We start from the raw sequence: 27,782 nt of genomic DNA, 5'->3' as shown, positions 1-27,782 counted from the left end.
ACGAACTTATTGAAGCACTGAAATCTGTTTTGTACCTTTGTATTACACTGGTAACCACCAAAAGCAGGTGGTGATGAGAGAGTCATGTGGTGAAACAAAGCCCATCACAAGCAGCTTTTAAATAATAAGATACATAGAAGGTGCACGGTGTCATTCACACAAGCACTAAACACCATCATGGTGAGACTCATTAAACTGAAATATGCAATAAACATTAATTTAACAACATTTTATGTAACATACAAACCTAATAAACAACAGATGAGAAAAAATTAAGAAGAAACATAGTTATTTCAAAGAAAAAACATCAAATTCAAACAAAATATGAAATGCAACGCAGAGAATTCTGGGAACGTAAGTTTACGTTTTTTCCCTGTAAAGTTTACAGGAAATTACCGTTAACCAGTAAACAGGTTTGTACTGTAGCATTTTCACAGTTTTTTACCGTTAAAATCACAGTCATTTTTTACAGTGTAATCGTGGGTTATGCCCTTGAACAAAGCACTTAATCTAGAACTGATTGCTGCAACATGGGGCTTATGTCGATTAATTTCGCTTTCTAAACAAAAGCTGCTTTAAAGAAGCACAGTAATTTACGATAATTTCATCTCTTTTATAAATTAATCCACATATCATATCACTTAATTGGATTACAAGTAAACATGCTAAGAACCTTTCATTCTATACACTGAGTGGTAGTATTTAAAAGTTATTGTTGGCTGTTTAATAAATATGTACATTTGTTCATTTGAGTCGAATGATAATGTTTATCCTCTGTTGTTGAACCAAATATATGAAGCAAATTGTCTGCTAAAATTGACAATTTTTTAAAGTATATGTATGTATATATATATATATATATATATATATATATATATATATATATATATATATATATATATATATATATATATATATATATATATATATATATATATATATATATATATATAATTTATTACTTTAATAGTACCCCAAATAACAGTGATTATAATAATCGGGTAGCACAAAATTGAAATTTGGAGCATGATTTTTTTTTTTTACCTGTAGTGCATTTACGCTGAGGATCATTCTCCGATAGAAAAAAGCCACTTTATTTTAAAAATGTTATTGATTGTATTTTGGAATGAGAAAATGTGCAAATTAATATGCAAATGAGTTCCCGCCTCAACTCAGTCACCAGTTCGTAACCGTTACTTAATGGCAATATTGGATTAATTCAGCCATATAGTATGTTTGATCTAGATACTAATTCCGAAGAAGAAGAGCAAGAGTGAACTAACTAAATTAGACTTTATCAAACAGCTAATAATGTGTTGCTAATGTTACACAAACCATGTTCCTGTTCACAATCTCAGAGAGCTATCTTATAAAATCAACAATCTTATCAAAAAGAAACTGCTTTGCTAAAGGTATGAAAAGCTCCATCTAGTTGATGGTATTCATTTGTTACATGTGATGGTAGGAAACGGGTGGTTTCAGACCACATTTTTGAGACTGTCACTGGTACAGTAGACTGCAGTTTTAAAAGTGCCATAGAATGCAAAGATTACTTTTATGAAGTGTTTGAACACAGCTCTGTGGCCACAGTGTGTGAAAACAAGCAGCCTATAATGGTAAAAATCCACACATTTTTTTTTTTAAATTCCCAATAAATCATAAACAGTCTCTCTAAATGTGCGGTTCCAGACTTCTCCCTATTATGATGTCATACTCTGCAAAGTTCTAAACATTTGTGATGCTCTCTGCCTTATTAGCATAGACAGTCCTGAGTGAGAAACAGCGGTCCGCCATTACTGTTTTCTCGCTGTCAGTACCAAAGGGCTATTACAAGTGTCGTGTGTTGGGATTCATCAACAAACATATGAGTCTCCATAGACCGCTGAGGACACGGTGGTTAAATTCCCTTTTGAAGGAAATGTCCTGGAAAAAAATGAAAAGCATTATATGTTTGTGCTAATGATTTTACGCTGGACTGCCTCAGAAACAAGGTTCAGTTCAGTGCTGGAAAGCGGGATAGATACCAATGCTTTCTGCACAAACGTCCAGACTACAGACAAAGTAAGCATCACGCATCATATTTTTTTTTCCAAAATAGCTCTCTGTAAGGCTAATGTCACTAAAGCTACCATTGTCTCTGTCTGTTTTCACTAATGCTGCCTTCATGTGCTACCAAAATGAACTTAAATAGGAATGTGGTAGTTAAAATTGCATTTGGAAGCAATGTGAAGTCAGTAACTTGGTCACCACTAGTTAAACTGTAACACCAGTGGGATGCCAGCAAGCATGAGCTCTTGAAGCTCCGCACTCTTCTGAAAAGGGAGGCGGGAGCACCAGCTCATTTGCATTTAAAGGGACAAACACAAAAACAGTATGTTTTGGCTCATACCCTAAAAGTGAGATAAAACTTCACATGCACTCTGGAGACATTACAGTATAGCCTTATAGTTTGTCTTTAAGCATATTAAAAACACCATACAGACATGTAAACAATGTTTGTCTTTAAGAAAAAAGTTAAGAAAGGTATTAAAAGCAAACTTTTTAAAAAGTTTTTAAGGAGGTTCAATAAGATGTGCATTTCTTGACGGATTCTTAAGTTGTCAAATGTTTTCTAAAGAATATTTTTCTGAAATTATATTTTCTTAAAATAACAGGCTTAAAATATAATTTTGCAAAATTGTATCGAAACAAACAAACAAAAGAAAAAACTAAAAACTCAGCTGGTCTTTTCATTCTGCCTACACACAAAACAAAATAAAAAATAGGCTAAGTGCATTCTTAAGAAGTATTTTAAAGAAATACAAAATATGAGAAAAGTTTAAGAAGAATGCTTTGTAAATTTGGTTCCAGGTGTCCTTGACTAATAATAAAATATACTTAGTCATGTGTTAAGGTGCCGTACTATCTTTGCTGCCATTTTGGTTCTATTGTATATATGACCCTTTGATGCTTAAGTCGGACTTGCAATTTTTAGCAAATCAGAAACTTGTATGTATGATTTCAATGAAATTCCAACTAAATTATCTTTTTTTTTTTTTTGGTAAAAGCTATTCATGGCTATTTATTTTCTTTTAAAGCTTTCACTCCATGTCTGCATATTTATTTAGAGTGGATGATGTCCGCTGTGAATATTATAAAGTCTGGCACACACTATAATTCTGAACGTGATTTTGACTAATTTCCGGAATCATAACAGATTTCTTTTGTTGTAAGGCACACTTTGATTTCTTACCATGACATGCTCACTGACTGCCAAATAATTCCCATTGAGGAGTTGTAGCCTCTGACAAACCTCTGACAGTGTCAGAGAATTTGGGTCACAGCCCTAAAATGTGGCTGCCCTGCCACGGCCATCTCAACAAACTCTGTTCTGCCCAGCCAAATCTCTCCAAACATTTGTTTTCTGTGCCAGGAAAAACCTTTGCATCACTTCAAGAGCTTGTTTGGGTTTGTGTGTTACCATTTTAATTTTGGTGATATTAAAACGCGACACGATTGATTGTCCAGTCAACGCTGTCAGTCTGCCCTGACTTTAACCTCACCAGACTAATGTCGTACAATGTGGCAAACAACAAACTTATCACAGAGGAAAGAAAATCAAAAAGCAGACATTCAGCTTTAGAAAGGACATCTATAGTCTAGTCATTTGCACTCATTATTACTAATAAGCAGGTATGCTGAAGTTCTGATTTCACTGATGTTCAGGTTTCGGTAATGACAATGTTGGAAATCAGCTTCCTATGAAGTCACCTTGACTCTCTGATTGAGATGCAGTTTCTGATCTCTCCTCTAGACACTAATCATCTGGGACACAAGCCTGCGGACATGCAGAGAATATCACTGCCTTATGGTGTGACAGTAGGCCAACCCCCCCTCCACTCCTCAAACACTGATTTCTTATAATGCCAATGACTCTCATAATCACAGAGCAGCTGAAGTTTGACAGTCGGCATGGACCGGGAGGGTTCAGATTCATTTCCTTGCAAATAGCTATAAGATGTTTGCTTTTGTGTTTGCCTTTGGGAGTCCTGGAATCTGTTATGCTGTAGATGTATTTAATATTTTTACTGATTCAGGGTAAAATTTAAGTAAATTTAAGTACTGGGTAATATTAATTAACTACATGTACTACTTACTATATGGTTAGGGTTAGGCTTAGGGTTACTTGCATGTAATTATCCATAATTAATTGTTATTATAATAGTAAGTACATGTTACGTGTAAGAAGAACTCCTTAAAATAAAGGGTTACCACTAGGGGTGTAACGGTACGTGTATTCCTACCGGACCGTTTCGGTACAGGGCTTTCGGTACGGTGCACGTGTGTACCAAATACAATATTTTGTACTCTGAACATAGGTACAATTTCGTGTTTCCAAACGAACATATTAAGTGGCGGAAGTCTCCGCGTTCAGCGCAAATCCCGCCCTGCAGCTGATACTAAGGCCGGTGACACACTGGCTGCGTGGTGTGGGCGTTTCTGCTGTGTGTTAGTTGCATGACGGCTGCCTCGCGTTTTCTGTGTCTTTACACACCAGAATCGTGCCTGACGCGGCGCTGGTGCGCTGCTGCTGCTGTAGATGACATAGAGGGAGGCCGCCGAGGTCTTCACTACAACAATATCTATACTTCATGTTGAGCATAAATATAAAGCCTAGGCAAAATAGACTATGTTTGACAGGTGCAATATGCCAGTGTGTCACCGGCCTAAGGTTTTCAAAAGGCATCACGCGAGTGTGAACATCACTACAACTAGGAAAAAATTATTGTAATTCAAACACAGCTCCCGTCGGGATTTGAACAGACCTTTGCTCTTAATTCCGATCGGTCCAACGCAATCACGAAATCTGAACAGATCTAAAAACTGAAACTGTTGATGTTGGAAAAGTGATATATATTGTTTAAATATGAGCAGGCATACAAGCTGGGATTGGTAATTCTGCACTGTAATCATAGTTATTTATTTATATTTTTCATTATATTTTATTATATGATATTGGTTTGAGACTGAGAGTATTTTATTTAGTGGAGAACTTTGCAGCTGTATTTAATTTATTATTCTTTTTTTTATTGTATATATATATTATTAAAAATTATTTTTAAAAAAAAGTGTAAACAAATTGTAAAAAAAAGTTTATAGTAATAAACAACCTGCAGTTTAATGTTTGCATTTCTTTCCCTTACTGTACCGAAAATGAACCGAACCGTGACTTTAAAACCGAGGTACGTACCGAACCGTGATTTTTGCTTACCGTTACACCCCTAGTTACCACCTGGTTGGGCTTCACTTTTTATCAACCAGATTTGATAATGCTCAAAAATATTAAAAGTTATAGACACTGAAGTGCCTTGAATTTTTTTTACCACTCTTAAATATTTTTTTATTTTATATAAAAATACCTGAAATGAGTCCTGGAGCAATCTAGAAAAGTAATGGGTTGAAAGCCACATGTCTCATGAGTTTCTATTTCAAATCTGAATAAAATATCATGAAAAATGAGACTCCTGCAAATATTTTTCTGAGATTTTTCTCACCCCCCCCACCCCCCAAATATAAGAAAATATATTTCCCAATAGTATTGAAGGCTTCTACAAACTATTTAGTCAGTAAACATACCACTGCATAGTTTTTTTCAATTATAAAACACTAGACATAAACTTAGACATCATATAACAAACAAACAAATCATGATTCATAGTACAATTTTTCATTTATGAAAAAAAATAAAATAATAATAATTAGGAGCAACGGAATATGTAGAAATCATATCTGGATGACCTTTCAAGAACAAATTTATATGTAAAGTTCCCATGTTGGCATAAATACTAATAATCTGTGCAATTATTAGTGAGTGATTCCCTTTTATTCTTTTGTCGTTTGATTAACTTTATTCAGGCAGTAGCAGGTATATTAGGCTGCTGTCACTTTAAGACCTAATGCACAGATTCAGTATACTGACTCACATCTGGTATTCTTGAAACTGTTTACATTCACTCAAAACCTAAAAAACTGTGATTACATGAATACTCAGACAAAACTGACATTTTGACAATTAGAGTGTATTTCTCGGTTCAAGCATGATAATACACATAACAGAACTCTATTCAGTACTCATACACTGATGTGCTTTCTATGTGCTTTCATCAGGTGTGTGTGCACAGAAATCCAGACTGAAGTAAGTTCACATTGACGTCATCACATTTTTTTGTATGTCTGCTCTTCTTTTACTCCCAGGCATTGACATATTTGAATGTTTTATGAGACATGTAGCAAGTGTATTCTAACGTCTGTAGATCAGTATGCTGCTTACGAAAGTATCACAATGGGTCTAATAACTTTATGCACACACAAATTTGTGAGTAAAATCTGTGAAAAGAAAGTATTCATGACCAAATCTAAAATGATTTCAAAATTTACAAAATATTAAGGACCAACTAAAACCCTAAAGCTTGTTCCTCTATGAAAATGTACCTTAAGATAATCAAAATAGCTTTTGCAGAAATGATAATATGAAAGTAATAATTAATCATCGCAGTGTAATAACTTGTCTAGAAGGCCAATAAGTTAGCAGTTTTTCTAAGAAAGCAGGTTAATCAGCTAGTAGATACTACACTAAAATGTTTAGAAAGGAGATCAGTAGTCTGAAATACACTCCGAAATACAGGTACAAAAGGGTACCATACCTGTGACAGTTTTTGTACCTTTTTTTCTGAGAGTGAAGGCTAAATTATTTGTGATATGCTAACATAGCATAGTATTTGGCTAGCAAAGATATGAAGCAAAGATTGGATTGGCTAATCCCAGTTTAATTTCACCATTCTGTACAGTACATTATACAGTATATTCTGGTGTTTAACATATGTATCATTAAAAAAAAACAATAACAACATTGTGATATTATGATGACATAAATCAATCATGATAAGATTGTTAATCAGACATCAAATTAATTTAAAAGAAAAGTTATTTTAGCCCATAGACATTGCTTTGGGGTCCAAAATGTAATGTGCATTATGATTTAAATGTTGTAATGCTAACTGTAAATTATACATTTGTATGAATTTTTGTTTCTCTCTTTCGTCTCCTGCTCACTTTTAACATGGATTATGCTGCATTTTAGTGTTAAATCATTCATTCTCATTCATAACGAGAGCAGTCAAAGACGAATTATGGATTAGCAGGCCAGTAACCTTTTTAAATATGACACTGTTTCGGTGCTGTCCATATGTGCATTGATTTATGTTAATTTCTTTTAACGTTTGAAAAGAAAAATGGGTCTTCTCTCTCCCAAAAAAATTGTGCTTGACACTGACCAAATATGAGCACATTTGTATTCATATCATAATATTTCTGTGCTTGTTAAACTTAAGAGAAATGTTGAAAGGCTTAAAACTTTAAAACCAGATGCCACAGGTTAAACTGCCTCATTGTGATTTCACATGAAGATGAATAGCCTATATCAAATGATTAATCATCATGCATCATTTCTTGTCAAGCGCACTTCATTGGTGAATCGATCAGATTTACTTGCACTGTGCTGCTGATTGGCTGTGGTTAAAGCACGCCATTCATTTCATTGAAGGATGCAAGATATTGCTTTTGAGTTTTTCTGTAGATTTGTCTAATCTGCAATTATTATGTTCTAATACAACATTTCGTATAGATTTAGTTTGAGAATCATTTTGTTCATTGTGTGATTTCCAGTGGTTTTGGAGATCTACAGGGATACACAAAGTTTTGAGAAAGCCCTTTAGCATGCTGACAGCATGCTCTGCTTTAGTGTACTAACAGTAACCACTAGACTAACAGCACAGTGAAACCCTCTTGTGGTCCATTGTGTCTGTGAATTCCTCCCTTTCAGCCATCCAGTTATCAAAGTATGGAATTAATTCACAACATTACGCAGAAAATTTGGAGACACTTACTGTTAGACTTCAAGTTGCCTGCTGTGAGCAGTGTACCTGTTATTATGGATAATCTGTAGTAGGGGTGGGTGATATAGCCTCAAAATTATATCACAATATTTCAAGAATAGATAAGTTTGTAGGTGTCCAGTTACAGAAACGGAATAATCAAATGTAAATAGCATTGCAGAGTCTTTACTGTATACATTAAATGTAGATTAATTCTTGTTAAAACTACAAAGTAATTCAGTAAAGAGCGCGGTCATTTTAAGAGATAATACATTCAAAATGATACACATTCCATTTCTTTCGCAACTGTTTACATTCACTTAACACATAACCGACCATTTTTTCAAGGATACTTTTGAGGTGACAATTTTGTATGTATTTGTTGTTTCAAGAGCAAAAGACAAAACTCAATTCGGTGTTTAAGGGTTGTAGAGGCTGCTCTCTGCATGCACACTATACGCACCGAACAGTGCATGGGTGCTGAATTAAGCTTTTCATGTCTTTTTGTGCTTGCATGTACTGGCGAGGTGTATTAGTTCGTTCTGACACAGGAGGAAGCAAAGAAGAGCTCGGTTTGGTGTTTGCACGGCTCTGTGTGCACACCAAACTCGGCGCGCAAACCCTCACTTGAGTTTTTCCGTGTCTTCTGCTTGAATGCTTTAGCTGTTTTGAATGTTTAAATTGGCAAGGCTTAAAATGCGTGCAACTGATGAGCTTTGGAAACAACGCACAGGCCATTTTTTTACGCTGGCCTCAGTCAGTCGTTTGAAATCACCGACCCCTCCCCTCTCTCCACGCCGCTTTACAAAAGAAATGCTCCTCGCCTGTTTTTAAAGGTAAGAGTGTGCACTCAAATATGCTCTAGAACCCCTCTTGTGATACTTTGTTGTCACACACTGATCAGTCTGCGCAGCGCTGCTTCAAGTTGAACACACCTATTGGGTTTGTGGTGTTGTTGTGCGCGTTAGGGAACGTATATCCACCATACATCATCGCGTCGCTATATCACTGATATCGTGATACAAAACTTTTTTGTCATGTAAAAATTTATACCAGTTTTATTGTGGATGGTATGATATGGCACACCCCTAATCTGTAGGTCAGTGTTTTTGAAAGGGCTGTGTTAACTTTAGGTTTCAGTTATTACACTACTTATATACACTACTGTTCAGAAGTTTGGGGTCAGTAAGATTTGTATATATATATATATATATATATATATATATATATATATATATATTTTTTTTTAGAAATTAATACTTTTATTCAGGAAAGATGCAATAAATCAATTAAAAGTCACAGTAAATGCATTTATAATTGTAAAAAATATTTCTATTTCAAATAAATGTGGTTCTGTTGAACTTTCTATTCATCAAAGAATCCTGAAATAAATGTATCAAGGTTTTCAGATATATATATATATATATATATATATATATATATGTGTGTGTGTGTGTGTGTGTGTGTGTGTGTGTGTGTGTGTGTATAAGAAGGTTTCTCAAACATTTTCTTGATCAGCAAGCAAATCAGTATATTAGAATGATTTCTGAAGGATCATGTTGGCTGTAGACTGGAGTAATGGTACTGACATTTCAGCTTTGATCACTTGAATAAATAATATTTTTAAAATGTGACCCCGCACCACAAAACAAATCTTAAGTGTCAATTTTTAAAAATTGAGATTTATATATATAATAAGCTTTCCATTGATGTATGATTTATTACGATCGGACAATACTTGGTGGAGATTTTGAAAAATTTGGAAAACTATTTGAAAATCTGGAATCTGAGGGTGCAAAAAATAAATCACATTTGAAGCTGTCCAAATGAATTCTTAGCAATGCATATTAGGGCTGTGCGATTAATCGAAATCGGAATAAAATTTCGCGATTTCAGTGTGCGCGATTTCTAAATCGCCTTACAGCACGATTTTCTGCAGCCCCGACCTCCCGAAGTATGTTATCTGAACCAATCAGGATGCAGCGCACCTGAGTGGAGCGCGAGAACAGAGCAGACTGGGCATATCCCTAACTCCAGGTTCTCACACACTGTCTGTGATGCGTAGCCTTTTTTTTTCGAGACCATGTTAACGGAACAGAACGTTCACACTGCACGCGGTAAAAAGATGAGAACAGAAAAGGTTTTAAGGTGCGAAAAGATTTAATATCTTGCGCGTGTGCACAGAGAGAGTTGTGAGTGCACAGGACACAGGTTGAGCGAGAGGAGACACATTGTAAGGCAGCATATATCTGATCCTTATACAGTCTATGATCTGAGCACGCGCATCTGGTTTTGTTAACAGAGCAAAGGAAATCTGCGTGCGAGTCAGTGATGCGCGGGTTGATCCAAAATGAGCGGGTGCCTGCGGTCGCTCGCGGTTGCCCGCGGTTACAAGTCATCCAAAAATATTTTTTATGATATTCAGGTCGCGGTCGGTCGGGTCCTAGACTAGACACATTTTTGAAATACATAGGCCTACACTTTATTGGTTGGATAACTGGCATGAAGATGACGCACGAGCTATTCATTATTATTATTTTTTTTGCCTAGTTAGTTTAGCCTACGTTCCTATGGCCCAATGGTGCTACGATGAGCATTTACTGCTTTTTAAAAATGCGGGCCAGGAAGCGGGTCGGGTACAATATTATATTTTTATTTTTTTGCGGTCCGAGTTGCGGGCGGGTTAGTTGAAAACGTTGATCGGGTGTGGGTTGTTTATACATTGACCCACGCATCACTGGTGCGAGTGAATAGATTCGCGCTCGTGCATGATTTTAATATGCTTTCGCCTTACAATAATGCGCTCTCGTTACTGCTTCTGAACTGCTTACACATAACTTATTGTATACACACTGCAGATGGAGTGCATGTGACCCTTGGGCAATAAATATATTGGGCAAAACATATAACACCTGAGGCACCGCTACAGTGAGCTCTATGACCAATGCATGGCAAAAAAAGAAGAAAAAAAAATCCTTGAACACGGTTTTATTTTATTTTATTTTTTTCCATATGTCTAGACATTTTGTTTGACATCTTAGTGATTATTTTGACTTATGTCTGTTCTAGAGACATTTGATAAAGCTCTCATTGGTTTTCTTTTGGAAATATGTTTACAATTTATACTGAATGCATTTATGACTGTAAAGCATGTCTGTGTGTGTCAAAATCGTGTTTAAAATCGAAATCGCAAAATTGATCATAAAATCGTGATAGTTTTTTTTGTCCATATCGCACAGCCCCAATGCATATCACTAATCAAAAATTGAGTTTGGATATATTTATGATAGACAATTTGCTAAATATCTTCATGGAAATTGATCTTTACTTAATATCCTAATGATTTTTGACATAAAAGGAATACATTTATCATTTTGACCCATACAATGTTTTTTGGCTATTGTTTTGTGGTCCAGGGTCACAAATGCATTCAGAATTAGAAAACAGTTGTTCTTAAATTGTAATGCTTAACAATATAACAGTTTTTAATGTATAGGAATAAATTACATTTGAAAATTACAATGGAAACAGTTTCTATATTAAGTTCAAATTGTAGCTATATTTCACACTATGAACATTTTTCACACTATAACACTTCATTTTAAGTTGCCCTTATTACAAGTTACATGTACTTACTATTATAATAACAATTAATTATGCATAATTACATGCAAGTAACCCTAAGCCAAACCAAAATCCTAACCATATAGTGAGTACATGTAGTTAATTAATATTACTCAATACTTAAATGCATAATTACAATGTAACAAGGACACCTTAAAATAAAGTGTAACCGAATTTTTACTGTATTGTGATGTGATCACACACTAAATTACATTTGAAATTACATGTGTATTTATAACATGTTTTTTGAGGGATGATCATTGTAGCCAATCAGAGACCTGAGCACATGAACACAATGGCCAATCAGAGGTTTTTAAGAATCTGCTCAACAGGGCTCAAAATACTAGGTAGAAATGATAGTATCGTCACATTTTTAAAATTTCAAAAAAGCACTCGACCACATCTCTTATGAAATGGCTCCCACTAACAGTCTGCCTCAAGCAAACACCACTAAATGTGTTTACCGCATCCTTAAGGGTAAAATCAACCTCGAGCAAGCCTGGGGTCCATACAGCTGCCCAGAGCACGTTTAAACAGCATCAAAATGTATTCAAAAGAGTTCTGAAAATCAGAAAACGTCATGGGACATTTGTTTTGAAGGTGTCTGGGACCTAAATGGACAAGCCCCAAGGGTTCTGCTCGACCATGGCAGGCCTGTCAGCTCTTCAGACTTAAAGTTCACATTGAGAATGCAGACATATTTTGGCTAGTCAGACTGGAACAGCTTGCCCTTTTAATCTTCGGGTACTATCCAAGAGCTTTGGCCTCCTCTTCAACCCAACAAACATCTCCAGTAGTGGAACTTAAGGGCCGTTCTGTTTTAGATTTGTTGGTATTTGCTGGAAATTTGAAGAAAGCTGGGCTCAGCTTTATCACAACATTATTGCTCATGCTGCCGGAAACGACCAGCTTTTATTGAAAACGAATGAGTTCCAGTTGCTTTATCGCAGAAAATTGGCCTGTGGGTGAATGCGGTAGGCGTTTGACAGACCGCTGAGAACTTAGCTTTTTAGAGTCGACATTTAATTCTTGTAGCGACTGCATCCAACCAGGGAAACTGGTAAGCAGCAGGTGGCAAAGGGGATCTTAAATGCTATTGATTGTTTTAAACAATGGGAATTAGCCATCTAGTTCACTCTGTTCTCAAGTGTGTTGTGAGCACTTGCGTTTCAAAAGCAGATGTTAAGTCACTGTTAATGTAGAGATTTGGAACCGAAGTATTGGTTGTTTAGAGATAAACAAGTAAAACTCAAGCTGGTTTCTTTGTTAGCTCTGAAGTACCGTAAAATACGTTTATTAAGCAAGATATTTGCTTTTGTCATGTTAAATGTCATTGTCATTTACAGAAACTTACAGAATAGAATATAATATAATGGCATCTTTAATGACACAGGAGGGTGGCTTTTCTGTATAACGCATAACAGTAACATTACAGTAATTACAGGACCCAAATGCGCAATATAAAAAACATATACGGGACAGGACCAAAAAAAATATATATATAATAATTATATATGTGTGTGTGCGTGTGTAAATAAGCCCCCAATCAATATACACACACGCATGCACACGCGTGTGTGTATATTGATTGGGGGCTTATTGCAGGTCGACAGCAGTTGGTATGGTGTTGTTTTTTAAGTGTGTTTTGGAAGTCAATAATGTGTGTAGATGGGTTTTTTTTTCACATAACAATATGTTACAGGTTTTTTTCTTGTTGGCTTGTCTGGGGTTCTATACCACACACACACACACACACACACACACACACACAGAGACACACATTACCTTAGAATGTAATGGCTTTGCAGAATCGAACAAGGAGGTGTTGACTGATTCCACACTTCCTTGATTTGTCTGAAGAAGATCATGTCTGATGTGTCTTCCTGATGAAATGGTTTGTGTTGATTGTGCCATTTTAGGTATAGTTGCCTAAGAATTTTAAGTAGTCTTATGGCAATTTATTGGCTGTTGGTGGAGACAGGGAAGAGTAGAAGAATAACGTGACCTCAAAAAGGTCATTCATAGCTTATGGTTAGCAAATCAGATGATTGCTTTATCCATTTCTAGCTGATATTGTATTTTATTTTCAGGAACTGTGCTGTGGAGTTGTATATGACTGAAATATTATATCACAGCATGAGTCATTTATATCACAGTATTCATTTATGAATATGGTTGAAAGGTTTGAATAATTTATTCACCAAAATTTACCAAGACTGAATACTCGTGAAAGATTATTGGAATATATATATATATATATATATTAAAAAATATATTTTTACATTATTCCAGTCTTCAGTGTCACATGATCCTTCATAAATCATTATAATATGCTTATTTGCTGGTCAAGAAACATTACAAATTATTATCATTGTTGAAAACAGTTGTGCTGTTTAATATTTCAGTGGAAATTTTGTAACATAAATGACTTCACTGATGCTTTTGACCAATTCAATGCATCGCTAAATAAAATTATTAATTTCTTTAAAAAAAGAAAGTTTATTTCATCTAATTACATTTTTATATCATTACTTTGCAGAGGCAAACCAAAATATTTATTATAAACTATTATGTTTAGCATCAGTGTAAAAAATAAATTTTTCATATTATAAAACACCTGAGCTAAAAAAAAACTAAAACCATCTCAAATATGTACCATGGTATAAATAAATTTGGCTGTAAATAGTAAAACTTGCAGACACATTTTTACTATCAGATGGCATTGTTATACCATCACTCAGCCAGTGCTGGTATGCGTTGAATTGAAGCTATCATATTTGTGAACAAGAAAAAGTGAAGTAGGGGGAGTACAGAGCCTTGTGGCATACCTTTGTTGAAGGCCAGAAGGTGGGAGGTAAACTTTATCTCCATTGTAGAAAAGCGGGCAGCTGGCAGCACTTTGCTGGCTCAGTGCCCATATTTCTAAGAAGGTGGATGATATTGAAAACAGAAGTGAAGTGAAGTCAAAGAATAGCACACATAACTAGATGTTTAGTGTCTCTGTATCATATAATGTGCAGTGTGTTGAAGATGCCAGGTTAATGGCAACCTCCATCAATATACATGAGTGGGCGGCTGTTTTCAAATGTGAACTCAACGTTGAGATTTCAAAGATGATCCTGAGGGTAAATGTGTTTGTTCTGCCAAGGGTTGCTCAATAGGAGTCATTTATAATAGAATAAAATATTAACTTATTAAATAATTCAGATGAGGCTTTGGAATGCCAAATAAACTGGTTAACAGCCATTCAGATTTCACTTGGTTTGTTTTCTTGTGTATTGGGATATACTTGTTTTGTATTTTGCCCATAGGATCTTTTTGATATGATATATTTACTATGGCAGATGCTCACAGATTTTACGCATATTAATGTTTTCATAGGATTTTCAGCTGTGGAACTTTCTTTTTTAATGTGTGAGATACAGCATCTATTCTGTCCATGGTTGCTAAGAAGTTTTCCTTGGCTTTGTTTTTGAAGGTATGGGCTGTTTAAGAAGCAGCTCACTCTCCTTGAGGAGGCCGAAGGAGGCTTTGATCAGTTCACACGCAGCTATACGAGTTACGGAGTACAGCGGATGCCAGACAACAGCCTCATCTTTAAGGAGTGGGCCCCGGCCGCCGAGGCTCTATTCCTCACTGGAGATTTCAGTATGTCTTTTCTCATTCTAAAGCTTTTCCCCTAAAGCCCTAGGCACTTGCCATCTTCCTATCGGGTAGAACTGCAGTGATTTTTGTTAGATCTCGAGTTCCATTAGGCGTTAAGCAAAAATACAATTTTAAGTTAACTTCAGCCAAAACTTAAGTTAAGAATCTAAAGTTCAGCTAAATGTCTTGTTGCCCTTACCACATTTAAATATATTTAGTAAAATTAGAATTTAAAATACAAGTATAAGACTATGTGTATCAGAAATGATTATTTACATTTCCTAAAATTAAGCTATACTGTAATACACTTGAGGTGCAACAGAGTTTTATTAAAATAAAATGGTAAACTATTTGATTATTTTTGCTTTTTGTATATTTAGTAAAAATATATTGTAATGTACTGTACAAGTTTAATACTCTGTACATCAATAATGATTATTTTAATGTGTTAAAATGTTAAGATATAGTGTACTACACTTAAAATTCTTTCTACAAATATTTTTTTTAAATAATAAAGTATTTGATTTAATGATTATTAATAATCATTTTAATTGCTTAAAATATTAAGATATACTGTACTGCACTTAAAATTCAACAGCTTTGCGTAAATAATAAGATAAAATATTTGCCTTATATTCAGATTTTGTATATTCAGTAAAATTAAAATGTAATATGCAAAACATTGTACAGTACATCAATAACAACCACATTTAATTGGCTTTGAAATATTAAGCTATACTTTACTATGCTTAAAATGCAACAGTTCTTTTGTAAATAATAAGGTACTGTAAAATATTTGCCTTATTTTCAGATTTTGTATATTCAGTAAAATTAAAATGTACTGTACATCAATAATGATAATTTGAATGGTATAAAATATTATTACAGTATAAACTATACTGAACTAAGTTTAAAATGCAACCGTTTTATGTCAATAATAAAAATTTAATTTCAGATTTTGTACTGTGCAAATAATTAAGCATTATATAAAGGGTTGTCAAACCTCTTGAACTTTGACACTGTTCACAATTCAGAAAGTTTTGTTATTGTACTGAATTATTGTTCCTTTGCAGAATTCATAAATCATACAAGAGTTAGTCTGCCTATTCATTTATGTCTTATGTCAATTTTTAAATGACATTTTGTTTGTTTCCTTTGACAGATCTTTGTTGTGTGCATTTGTGTGTTTGTGCGTTTGTGTGTGTGTGTGCGCGCGTGTGTGTGTGTGTGTGTGTGTGTGTGTGTGTGTGTGTTCAGGTTAAGAAAAAAAAAATGATTCTCTTCAAAGCTATCTGAATTGCCTACAAAACCGAATGCACAGACTCACTAACTCATTCACTCAGCCTGACTTCTCACCAAGAATGTGCATGAATGCAGGATTTAAAGGCATTTGCTTGTCTTTTCTAGTTATTAGGAAGTGCAGGTTTTTTTTCTTAAAGAAGTAATTAGCCAGACTTTACAGACTGCAGGCCAGATTCTGTAGTCTTTGATCACATTGCAGAACTTGCATTTGAATAAACATGGTTTTTAGTATTTTTTTTTTTTTTAGAGTGAATGCAAATTTAGGAACAGATTGATAAGCATTACTACTATTATTATAAGCATCACTATTACTTTTTCTCAGTATTAGAACAAACCTCTTACACTAATTATTAAAATTTGGTATAAAGTGTGCGAAAGACATGAATTATAATTCAGATCATGCAGATTGTTAAAGTATTCAACTCCTGTTGAATTTGCAGTAAAAAAAAAAAAAAAAACTGGCAGCTGTGGTCAAAAATTCACCAACATACTGGTACCTGTATATTTACTTTATATAAAATTATATAATGTGTATATATTAAACTTGAATTACCAAATTGGCATACAGTGTGATCTTACCAAACACATTAGGAGTTTTGTGCAGACAAGAACCACTCACTTTTTCTTCATAGAATGTGTCAATAGGGCCTTTCGCACCGCAGGAACTTGGTGTGATTTTTAGTACCGAACTGCCTTTTTCGAGAACCAAATTAGCTCCTACTCCGGAGCACAGCTGGTACAAACCATGATGTAAGTAGACATTGATTGGCCAGACGTGTTCGAAAATGCCCTTACCCGCCATGATTTAAAACGCCGGGTAATATACTGTAAACATTGTGTCAACTTATTTTATGATAAACAGCGATAAATATATGGACGCTGAAGTGCAGGCACTTGTAACAAATGTAGCACTGCTAGTTGTCGTTGGAGATTCTTAGTCCTCCTTTCCGTTCTTTCAATTGCTTTACATATACGTCGACATTCCATGTCCATTATTGTGAAACCCACGAGACACAATAAAAACGTTGTTAACGTTATTATTCTTTGTTAATGTTGTTGAACGTTGCACACAAATGACATCGTTGTCGACCGGCTTACGTCCTACACACGGTCGGTGTGAATGCAACCCTTTAAATGGTACTGGGAAATAGTTTGCGCAAAATTGTTCCAGTAGTTTAGTACTGTACATTTAGTTCTGGAACTAAAGCGGTGCGAAAGGCCCCAATGATATTAAGTATCGAATAGGGAAAGTTTTTAACTGCAGTTCCTTTCTTTTAATAGATGGCTGGGATAATTTTTCACATCCCTACACTAAAAAGGAGTTTGGGAAATGGGAGCTGCACATACCCCCAAAAGAGGACAAGACACCTGCTGTCACTCATAACTCCAAGCTGAAGGTGAGCAGACGCATTAGCTGGTTTGTTTACTTCTTTAGCCAGAATGAGGCACTGAGGTATTATGAAGCCTTTATGCGCTGTCAAGATGGCTTTAATATTCAGCCGTTTTATGGATGGCATGTCAATGTTAAAGATACAGCAACAGGTGTGACTTTCAAGCCATTTGCTGGTCTTCAGCAGCATATTTTTAATAACACAGCTCCAATTTGGAGTTTCACACCCATGAGGTTTTAAAACTCAGAGCTTTAATTTTAAACAAATTGAAGCACGGTCCTGCGGGATCAGTTGGACTCTTCACTCAGTTCGAGATTGTACATTCAATTAAAGTCAACAAGCTGAATGGACTTTATTTACTTTAACACACATTCTTGATATTATTGTGAACAATTCATCCATGCATGTTAAAAGTAATCTTGCATAAAAATGTAATAACTTGCTCTGCTAATTTCCATCACCTATAGGCCACACTGGCACCGGGTCAGTTACATACAAAATGTCCAAAATAAAGAAAGCGGATACAACTTTTAATTATAATAATATATTAGTAAATGTTAAAATTACTGTAATATTAAAATTAATTAATACTTTAGATTTATTTTTCATTATTAGCCGGTGATACAGAGGTAGTTCATCAAAGAATGAATGTTGTCGTTCAAAATTTTAAGATTGTGCTTAATTTTTGAAACACAGAAATGTGTAACAATTTCTGTCCCTCCACTGAAAGTCTAAGTAACCAAATTAAATATGTTCATCATATTGCATTTCTTCTCAAGATTTGCATTAAACCAATTAATGCTGATTCATTTTGTGATGATATTTGGAAATGCTTTTGAAGTGAGTTTTAACATGGTGAAGCCAAATACAGTTTGTTTAGCGAAAATAAATTTTAAAAACCTGATATAATTTAGCCATACATTATTCTCGCCATGAAAATAGCCACAGAAGTTGGCATGCCATAAAACATAAAAAAAAAACACATTTTGGATCTTACAAGTTTTAGTTGTCATTACTTTACTTTCAATGTAAGGACAGAAACCTCTCAGGTTTCAATAAAAGTAATATCTTTTTCTTTCTTTCTTTTTATTTATTTTTTTGTCTTTTTCTTTTTTAGGTGAACTATGCCTTTAACTAATGTAGCTAATCAATTTAGCCAAATGGACCCATAAGAACCTTAATATTAAAGGCATGGTTCACCAAAAATGAAAATTGTCATTATACTCACCATCCACTTCCAAACCTTGTGTGAACCAGTATAAAAACAAGATATTTTGAAGAATGTGTGTAACCAAACAACTGACGGTTGCCATTGACTTCCTACTGTTTCAAAAATTCTGTACAAATATTCATAGAACATTTTATCTTACCAATAAGAGTTCTCCTAAATAGCAGAAAAAAGAGTTTTCTCTTAAAACCTATTCACAAAGTTGCTGAGACAAATTTTTACGGTTAAGGGGAGGGGTCAACCTTGTTGCTATGGATGATTACACAGTGATTGGCTGATAGTCTCCGCCAGAGATTTATTCATAGAAATATTGAAGAGCGCAATACTATGTTGCCATATTCAAATAAAGGTTTTAAAATTAAAATTTTAATTGCCACATTCAAATAAAGATTTTAAAATGCAGGCTAAGTGTCACCAATTAAACAAGTAAGCTATATATTCAGCTAATTGTCAGTCTCTTATATGTATGCTTCTCATAAACAATTAGTCAATATGCATTAGGGCTGCCCTCGAAGATTTTTCTGGTCGAATAGTAGTCATTCATTTTAAGCATTAGTCGACTGTTAGAGTCAGAAAGCGCATCCTGTTTGCTTCCATTAATTTAGAGAAGCGCAATGTTTCGTTGTTATTCTGAGTGCACATAAATAAATGTAGAGTCTTTACAAATACAACATATTATTTACTCTTATCTGTATGACCAAAAATTATGTATTTTAAGAGCAATTGATTGCACCGGCGCCTCCATCTGTAATGCAGTAGCACAAGCGCACTGCTGTTCAGCTTCCACACTCCGCACAAACACGTAAACTATGCACTTTTTTCTAGGCTAACATTAGATTGAGCTGCCATGTAAAGTTGCTACTACATATATAGTATGCAGTACTATGCGCTAAAACGTTTTGTGAAATACACTTAGAACAAAGGTTTAGGAGTCCTAAATATAGGACTGACACACCCATTATTTGTATTGACTGTGTATGTAATCTACTCGCGCAAATCGTTGAACTCGTGTTAAATCCATGATTTATCTTTCCGTCTGATTGATGGCCGTCAGCGGTTGAGTAGAAGACAACAAATCCCATCATTCCACGCTCCTTCTTAGCGTCATCAAACCACGCGATTGTTATTGTTTTAATAGTGCGCCCTCTCATGGCAGGTCTTACAACCTGTACCTTTTAAAAAGTTTTGTGAATAGAGGCCCAGGTTTAAAAACTGTTTATATTGATTTCATATGATTTTGAAAAAAAAAATAAAAATAAATCTCTTATAGCGTTTTCAAGAACAGTTTACATTTAATGACTTTAAATATGTCATATGGTGTAACCATCAAAAAATTTCAAGGTAACTTGAACTAACTTGAATTTCAAGGTAACTTTTTTTTTTTTTATATCATGAATTATTAATTAAGAATTGAATAAAGTCAAGTCAAGTCACCTTTATTTATATAGCGCTTTAAACAAAATCCAGTGTGTCAAAGCAACTGAACAAAATTCATTAGGAAAACAGTGTTTCAATAATGTAAAATGATAGTTAAAGGCAGTTCATCATTGAATTCAGTGATGTCATCATCTCAGTTCAGTTTAAATAGTGTCTGTGCATTTATTTGCAATCAAGTCAACGATATCGCTGTAGATGAAGTTACCCCAACTAAGCAAGCCAGAGGCGACAGCGGCAAGGAACCGAAACTCCATCGGTGACAGAATGGAGAAAAAAACCTTGGGAGAAACCAGGCTCAGTTGGGGGGCCAGTTCTCTTCTGACCAGATGAAACCAGTAGTTCAATTTCAGGCTGCAGCAAAGTCAGATTGTGCAGAAGAATCATCTGTTTCCTGTGGTCTTGTCCTGGTGCTCCTCTGAGACAAGGTCTTTACAGGGGATCTGTATCTCGGGCTCTAGTTGTCCTGGTCTCCGCTGTCTTTCAGGGATGTAGAGGTCCTTTCTAGGTGCTGATCCACCATCTGGTCTGGATACATACTGGATCCGGGTGACTGCAGTGACCCTCTGATCTGGACACAGACTGGATCTGGTGGCCACGGTGACCTCGGAATAAGAGAGAAACAGTCTAATATTAGTGTAGAGATGGGTCTTTAATCTAGATTTAAACTGCAAGAGTGTGTCTGCCTCCCGAACAATGTTAGGTAGGTTATTCCAGAGTTTAGGCGCCAAATAGGAAAAGAGTAATCAAATGTAAAATAACATTGCATATTTGACTGTATAAATTAAAGATGAATCCTTATTAGAGTTACAAAACTATTCAGTCAATAGCAGTGAGTAATTTCCTTGTCTTTTTTTTGTTTGATTAACATTAAGAAAGTTCTGTCACTTTAAGACAATGCACAGATCCAGAACACTGATACTGTACGTTCAGCCGACTATGTCTGCTAGGTTAATTTTTGTTAATTTTCTCCTTTCAAGCACGACTTTAAAACAAACTCAATGTTTGTGTGCGTTCTGAGATGCGGCTTTGGCTTTTCGGATGAGCCGTTGTGCAAGTGCGTGCCGAACCATGGGTGGAGAACTGCACGGTTCGATATTTTTTTCTGAGAACCGTTCCAACACTATATAACACTGATTCCAGGTATCCTGAGAGGATGGACAATGGAATTTATTTCATTCCATTTGCTAAACCCAAACAAGACAGAGCAAAAAGTCCCTAAGCATTCAATCCCAATGAAGATGAAAACCTTAATTTTCTGGTTGTTATACTCCCATTAAGATACAGTTTTCATCTGTTCAAGCAGAAACTTAATGTCATCTTGTGCTTCAGCAAGGAGTCTCTAGCTAAAACTAGCTAACTTTAAAGTTAATGAGTTTATGCTAACTGTTCTCAACGTCATGTACAGTGTAGGGGAAAAACATTTCATTGCCTCGCCATATTAAACTGGTTAAATTAATTTAGTTAATTATATTCTAGTTAATTAAATGTAAATTAATTTAATCTTACCCTGCGGTACGTTACCCATCATATTTATTTTTCTTATAATATTATATATATATATATATATATATATATATATATACATATATATATATATATATATATATATACATATATATATATATATATATATATATATATATATATATATATATATATACATATACACACATATATATATATATATATATATATATATATATATATACATATACACACATATATATATATATATATATATATATATATATATATATATATATATATATATATATATATATATATATATATATATATATGGGTGATTCTTTAATTGGAGATACATTTGAAGTTCGAAGCCATTTATTTTTAATAGCTTTACCAAAATTTTACTCCAAAAACACATTTTTATTTTTTTTTATTCTTTTTAAGAGTCACAAAATGTTAGAGTTTAAAACTAGAAAATATTTTATTTTAAAAGCTATTTCATGATGTTGAAAGTCATGATATCATACTGTCCTTAGTGGGTGGTACTTTTTTCAAACAAGGGTAAAATATGCATTAAACATGTTTTAAATTACAAATTTCAGGTTGGGGTTTTAATTATTTTTGTTTATAAATTATTATTGGTGACAGTTTCCAAATGATGCTAAATTAATTTGTTTAAAAGTAACTTTTATTGTTGAAAAATACCAATCCACAAATCCTGTGTCAATTCTGTTACTACATGTTATTGTCTCTTTAAATTATGCTTATCTGTCGCATCAGTATCCTAAGCAACGCAAGATGATGTCACTTCCCTTTTGGTATTAAACTCTGAAGAACTAGGAGGTATGTGTTTTGTTCTCTCTGAAGCCATGTAATCTTACAGGCACTTGCACCAAGAGTTCTTATATAACATGTCAAAACTGTTTCAACAATCTCATAGGGAAAGCAAAGTTCAAAGCTATTAACAAAATCAGGTATTAAAAGTTTTTAAAATCATCTTTAGTATCAGGCCATGTGCTCTTAGCCTTTATGCTAGCATGTGGTGCTATTAGTAAAAAATGCTAAAAATGTCAACTCTGTTATTGTCAATTCTGTTACCAAGGTACGGTAACAGAATTGACCAATATCCATCTCTTGGTTTTCACACTGCCCCTGCCTTGGTTACAATCACACAATGATGCAAACAGACACAAAAATGCATAATGGGTGTTTATAGCCACACACACACACACACACAGAAACGCAGAGCGGACGCATTAGCTAACAGTGGGAAAGATGTGCCAAATGCACAAAAACTTTTTCAAGCATTGGTGGATGCACCATCATCCAGTGAAGCTGTTCTACATTGAAGAACATGCCATTATCGCAATGGAGGTGATGCCAAAGTCACTTCCTGTCGTACCCTTCACCATAAAAATCCACCAAGTGGTCACGGTCTTCCCATATCAGCTAATTTACCGGGATGTGAGTTGCTCCTGTTCCACTCAGCAAAAGTTGGTGTGCCAGTGCCACCAAACAAAGACATTCAAGTTCCCTGCTGATCCTCTCACATTAAATGGAAAGCAGAAAGTTGGACAAGAGAGAGTTGTTGGAGAAGAGAGAGCCGTTGGAGAAGAGAGAGCTGTTGAAGAGAGAGATGAAGACCAACAGACAGACATACACTGGGAGAGCCAGGATGTGGTTGGACAATGGTGTGTCCTCACATGACCATAATATCTATCCTGGTACCATCCTGGAGGTCAATGAGACTCATGTTAGGGTCAAGTGCATGCACCAAATAGGAAAAAATAGATTCTTTTGGCCTGGTCATGAAGATGTTCATTGGTACCCACATGAGGACATCCTCAGATTAATTCCACCTCCGACCAAGGTTGCGACACGGCATGTAGAGATCCAGAGGGATATCCCTTACGAAAAATAACCATGATTTTATTATAGTAAAACTGTAGTAACCCATGGTTTTTTGGCATGTTGACTACCATTTGTATAACCACAGATTTACTACAAATACCATGGTTAAACTACGGTTAATATAGCAAAACCATGGTTAATTTGTGGTTACCATGGTTAAACTATAGTAACCATGGTTTTTTGGTTTTATTTGTAGTAAAACCATGGTTAATTTTCGTAAGGGATCTGGTCGAGTATTTCTCAATAACTCAGCAGTTATTTTCTTGTTATAGGCATGTTCTGGTTGGTTTGGGTCAATTCTGTTACCCCCGTCAATTCTGTTGCCAGATGTGTCAATTCTGTTTTTAGTCTTTCATCTTGAATATTAATGAGATAATACATTGAAATATCAAACTACTTAATATTGTTATTTTTATATTGTGCAAGAGTAAGATATATGTTATAGTTTTATCTCTACCCTGTAATGTTCAAGTAATTTGATAAAAAAACAAGTGCACCCTTTGGATAATCCACTATTGCCTGGGGGTGAATCTAATTTTGAAGTTGTATAAATATGACATTTAATATCTGTTTTAAAGGCCTGAATAAAAGGACTACATGACAAATGAAACTAAAAAGATTTATAATTTTTTGATGTACTGTTACTTCTATATATTTGGTTGTTCGTCCGTAACAGAATTGACGAGAAAAACTATGAACAGGTGATATTTTGATAAAATAGAGAAAATAATAAACTATCTGTATTTGTATAGCACTGAATATATAAACTTTAAAGTGTTTTCAAGGTAATTCTTAAACGATGGTTCTGTATGACAACCTTTTTTTTTTTTTTTAAATTGAAATGCAAAATGTATCTCCAGTTATAGAATCACCCACATATATATATATATATATATATATATATATATATATATATATATATGACTTATCTTATCTACAATCTGGCTTATCTACATTTTTTTTATTCTTTTGATATAAGAGCAGTTATAGCAGCACCTTGACAGTTTTTACTTTTATCTCTGCAAATTTATTTTAAGTTGAAATGTAAACATTTGCTCATAAAAGTCATTGAATGTCTGATTTTTCTTTTGAATTTTTTTAGTTAAATTAATTGACAAAAAAATGCATCATGTCAGTGACCTGGCCATGAGGCTGAGATTAATTTCTAATCTGTCTTTTTATAATCCATCTGTAATTTTGTGTTTAGTCCAGTCTCTTCCGTTCAATGCTGTCCTATATGTGGTGTGATACGCTGGCAGAGGCTTGACTGATGGCAGGTAGATGCCACTCACTGGGCACAGGCTGCTTTTCTGGTTGCTTTGTTCCTGCTGTCTTCCTGGGTCAGGCTCTGGACGATAAGAGCCAGATGCAGACTCTGGCCCTGCCCCAGTTCGGGCCCTCAGACTGGACTCGGATGAGTTGAGTGTCAACTGGATTATGTTCCTGGTGAAAAGTGGTCCGACCTGACTTTAATTATGCAGGAAGTGGACTGTCCTATTCCTTCTGCTTCACGCTGCAGGCTCATATCATGGAGAGACCTTGTGTAGTTACAAAGGGTGTTTTATGCGTACGGTAATATAATATGGGTTAGTAAAACTAACATTAGCCAGTCATTAAATGAGGTGTAAAATACAAACAAATAAAATAAAATAGACTTTTGCACCAGGTGGCTGGTAGGAAATATGATTTAATACATTTTTTTTTTTTGTACGAATGCAAAGAATTGTAAGAGATATTATACAAAACCAAAAACATGCAAACTTTCCACATAAAAAAAAAAAAATAACTTTCACTGCATAAAAGGCAAAACATCATCAGAAGTTATTTTTAGAACTCAATGTAGTGAGTTTTATTTATTTGGTAATTAAATAAGCAGGAGGTACCCAGTGTGAATGGTTGCAAGGCTACATTTATTTGATCAAAATGATTAATAATATAATCATTAATTAGTTAAAAGATTATAAAATATGATTCGATTTTAAAATAACTGTTTTGTTTTTAATGTTTTATACAATTCAAATTATTCCTTTAGAAATCATTCTTTCATAATTTTTTCCTTAGGATTATTTAAAGATCCCCTTGTTTGTGATCCCATGTTTTAAACTTTAGTTAGTGTGTAATGTTGTTGTTAGAGTATAAATAATATCTGTAAAATTCTAAAGCTCAAAGTTCAATGCCAAGCGAGATATTTTATTAAACAGAATTCGCCTACAAAAAATGACACGTGTGGACTACATCCCTCTAGTTCCTGCAGTAATGACGTCACTAAAACAGTTTTTTGACTAACCTCCGCCCACATGAATTCCCAAACAGGGGGCGTGGTCTTGTTGTGCTCTGACAGAGAAGAGGAAGAGCTGCATTTGTGTTTGTCGCCATGTCGTTGAAACGCTGTTATTTTCATCTCGGAGTCCAATCATCTTTGTTTGGGCTTCCCAGGGACGCGGTACTTGGAGATTAATGGTCACAATTTATGTGTAACTCGGTTCCTGAAAATTATAATCCACATGTAAAACTATGTGCAGCACATTTTGCTGAGGACAGCTTCCTCAATCTCAATCAGTTTAATGCCGGATTCGCACAAAGATTATTCTTGAAAGATGGAGCAGTTCCCTCTTTGTCTGGAGAAAGCGTTGTTTATGGACCACAACCGGTAAGTGTATTTTATTATTTAAGTTGGTGCGTTTAACAGTTTATGTAACTTATTACACAAAGGGCAACGCTGTTTAGCTCTGTTAACTAGATGTTAGGGCTGTGCAAAAAAACAGGAATGCGATTTTCATGCGCATCTCGTCAGTAAAAACGCTCCTGTGATTATAAGTACATCTCCAGCACAGGCTCCTGCCCACTTGCTTCTCAAAACTAGCCCAATCGCGTTTCCAGGAGGGCAGCGTGCGCTCAGCTACTGTCGAATCACAACACAGTAACCACTGGCACAATCAGAAATCGTTACGTATTTCTGAAGGAGGGGCTTTATAGAACAAGGAAGTCATCAGCCCGTTTTTATGACAGTGAAAACAGCGGTATACAGATAGGTGAATTGTGTGAAAAATACTGTTTTTTTACACGCGAAACATGAACACATGTTATATTGCACACTGTAAACACAATCAAAGCTTCAAAAAAGCGCGAAAAACGGGACCTTTAATGTAAAATATCTGTATCAATATAGTCTTCTTTACAGTCTCTTCTGAACAATTCAATGCATCCTCACATTAAAAGCATTAAAAGCAAAACAGTTTCATGGGGAGTTAAGAAATATTAATTGCCAGTAAATGTTTTCAATAAACCTGCGACTGGATCCTAAAATAAAAGTACAGCAAAGTGACAGACATTAAATGAACGAAGTATTTTGTCATCATCCGTTTATCCTCCACCTCTCCATGCTTTCATTGACACCATGTGTCTGCTATTTTCTGCTGTTTTCTCTCCATCAGTCGGTCAGGCTCAGCATCTGTTCAATCTCGCACTCTTTTCTGGGTAATTATATAAACTGGCGACCCCGTGGTGTGGTGGTTTGGCGATTCCGCATGTCCTCAGGTGTAAAGTTGCCAATGATTGAGCCCCACTGGGACGCTGCTCTGTAGGTCACGGGCAGGTGCCAATGGCTCTGTCATTACCTCTCGCTGGCAGCTTATGGAGGGGACCATCAAATGATCCATTTGCTTTTTGGCCCAGGAAAGAAAGAGATAGGGAGACTCGGGATGGTGCTCCCGCGGGTGCATTCACGCGGTGAGAGACGGTCCGTTATCGATCCGCTGTCCTGTACTGACAATCGTGTGACTGTGCGTGGCAGCGGGGAGGAAGAGAACAGTGACTTTGAGTGAGTTAGACTTTATCCGAGAGCACACCGCTCTTTTATCACTC

At 35.1% G+C, this 27,782-nt stretch overlaps 1 protein-coding gene across 1 annotated transcript in view; it reads left to right on the top strand.

The window, feature by feature from the left end:
- Window positions 1–27,782, top strand: part of gbe1b (glucan (1,4-alpha-), branching enzyme 1b) — a 174,252-nt gene that overhangs the window by 31,962 nt on the left and 114,508 nt on the right. Inside the window, exons 2-3 of the mRNA XM_059533431.1 lie at window positions 15,016–15,185; window positions 17,766–17,881. Coding sequence (XP_059389414.1) covers window positions 15,016–15,185; window positions 17,766–17,881 — 286 coding nt within the window. The remainder of the gene's footprint in view (window positions 1–15,015; window positions 15,186–17,765; window positions 17,882–27,782) is intronic.

The sequence above is a fragment of the Carassius carassius genome, chromosome 41, assembly GCF_963082965.1.
Source record: "Carassius carassius chromosome 41, fCarCar2.1, whole genome shotgun sequence".
NCBI lineage: Eukaryota > Metazoa > Chordata > Actinopteri > Cypriniformes > Cyprinidae > Carassius > Carassius carassius.
Note: the sequence above shows the minus strand (reverse complement) of the source record. Positions and strands in the feature narration are given on the sequence as shown.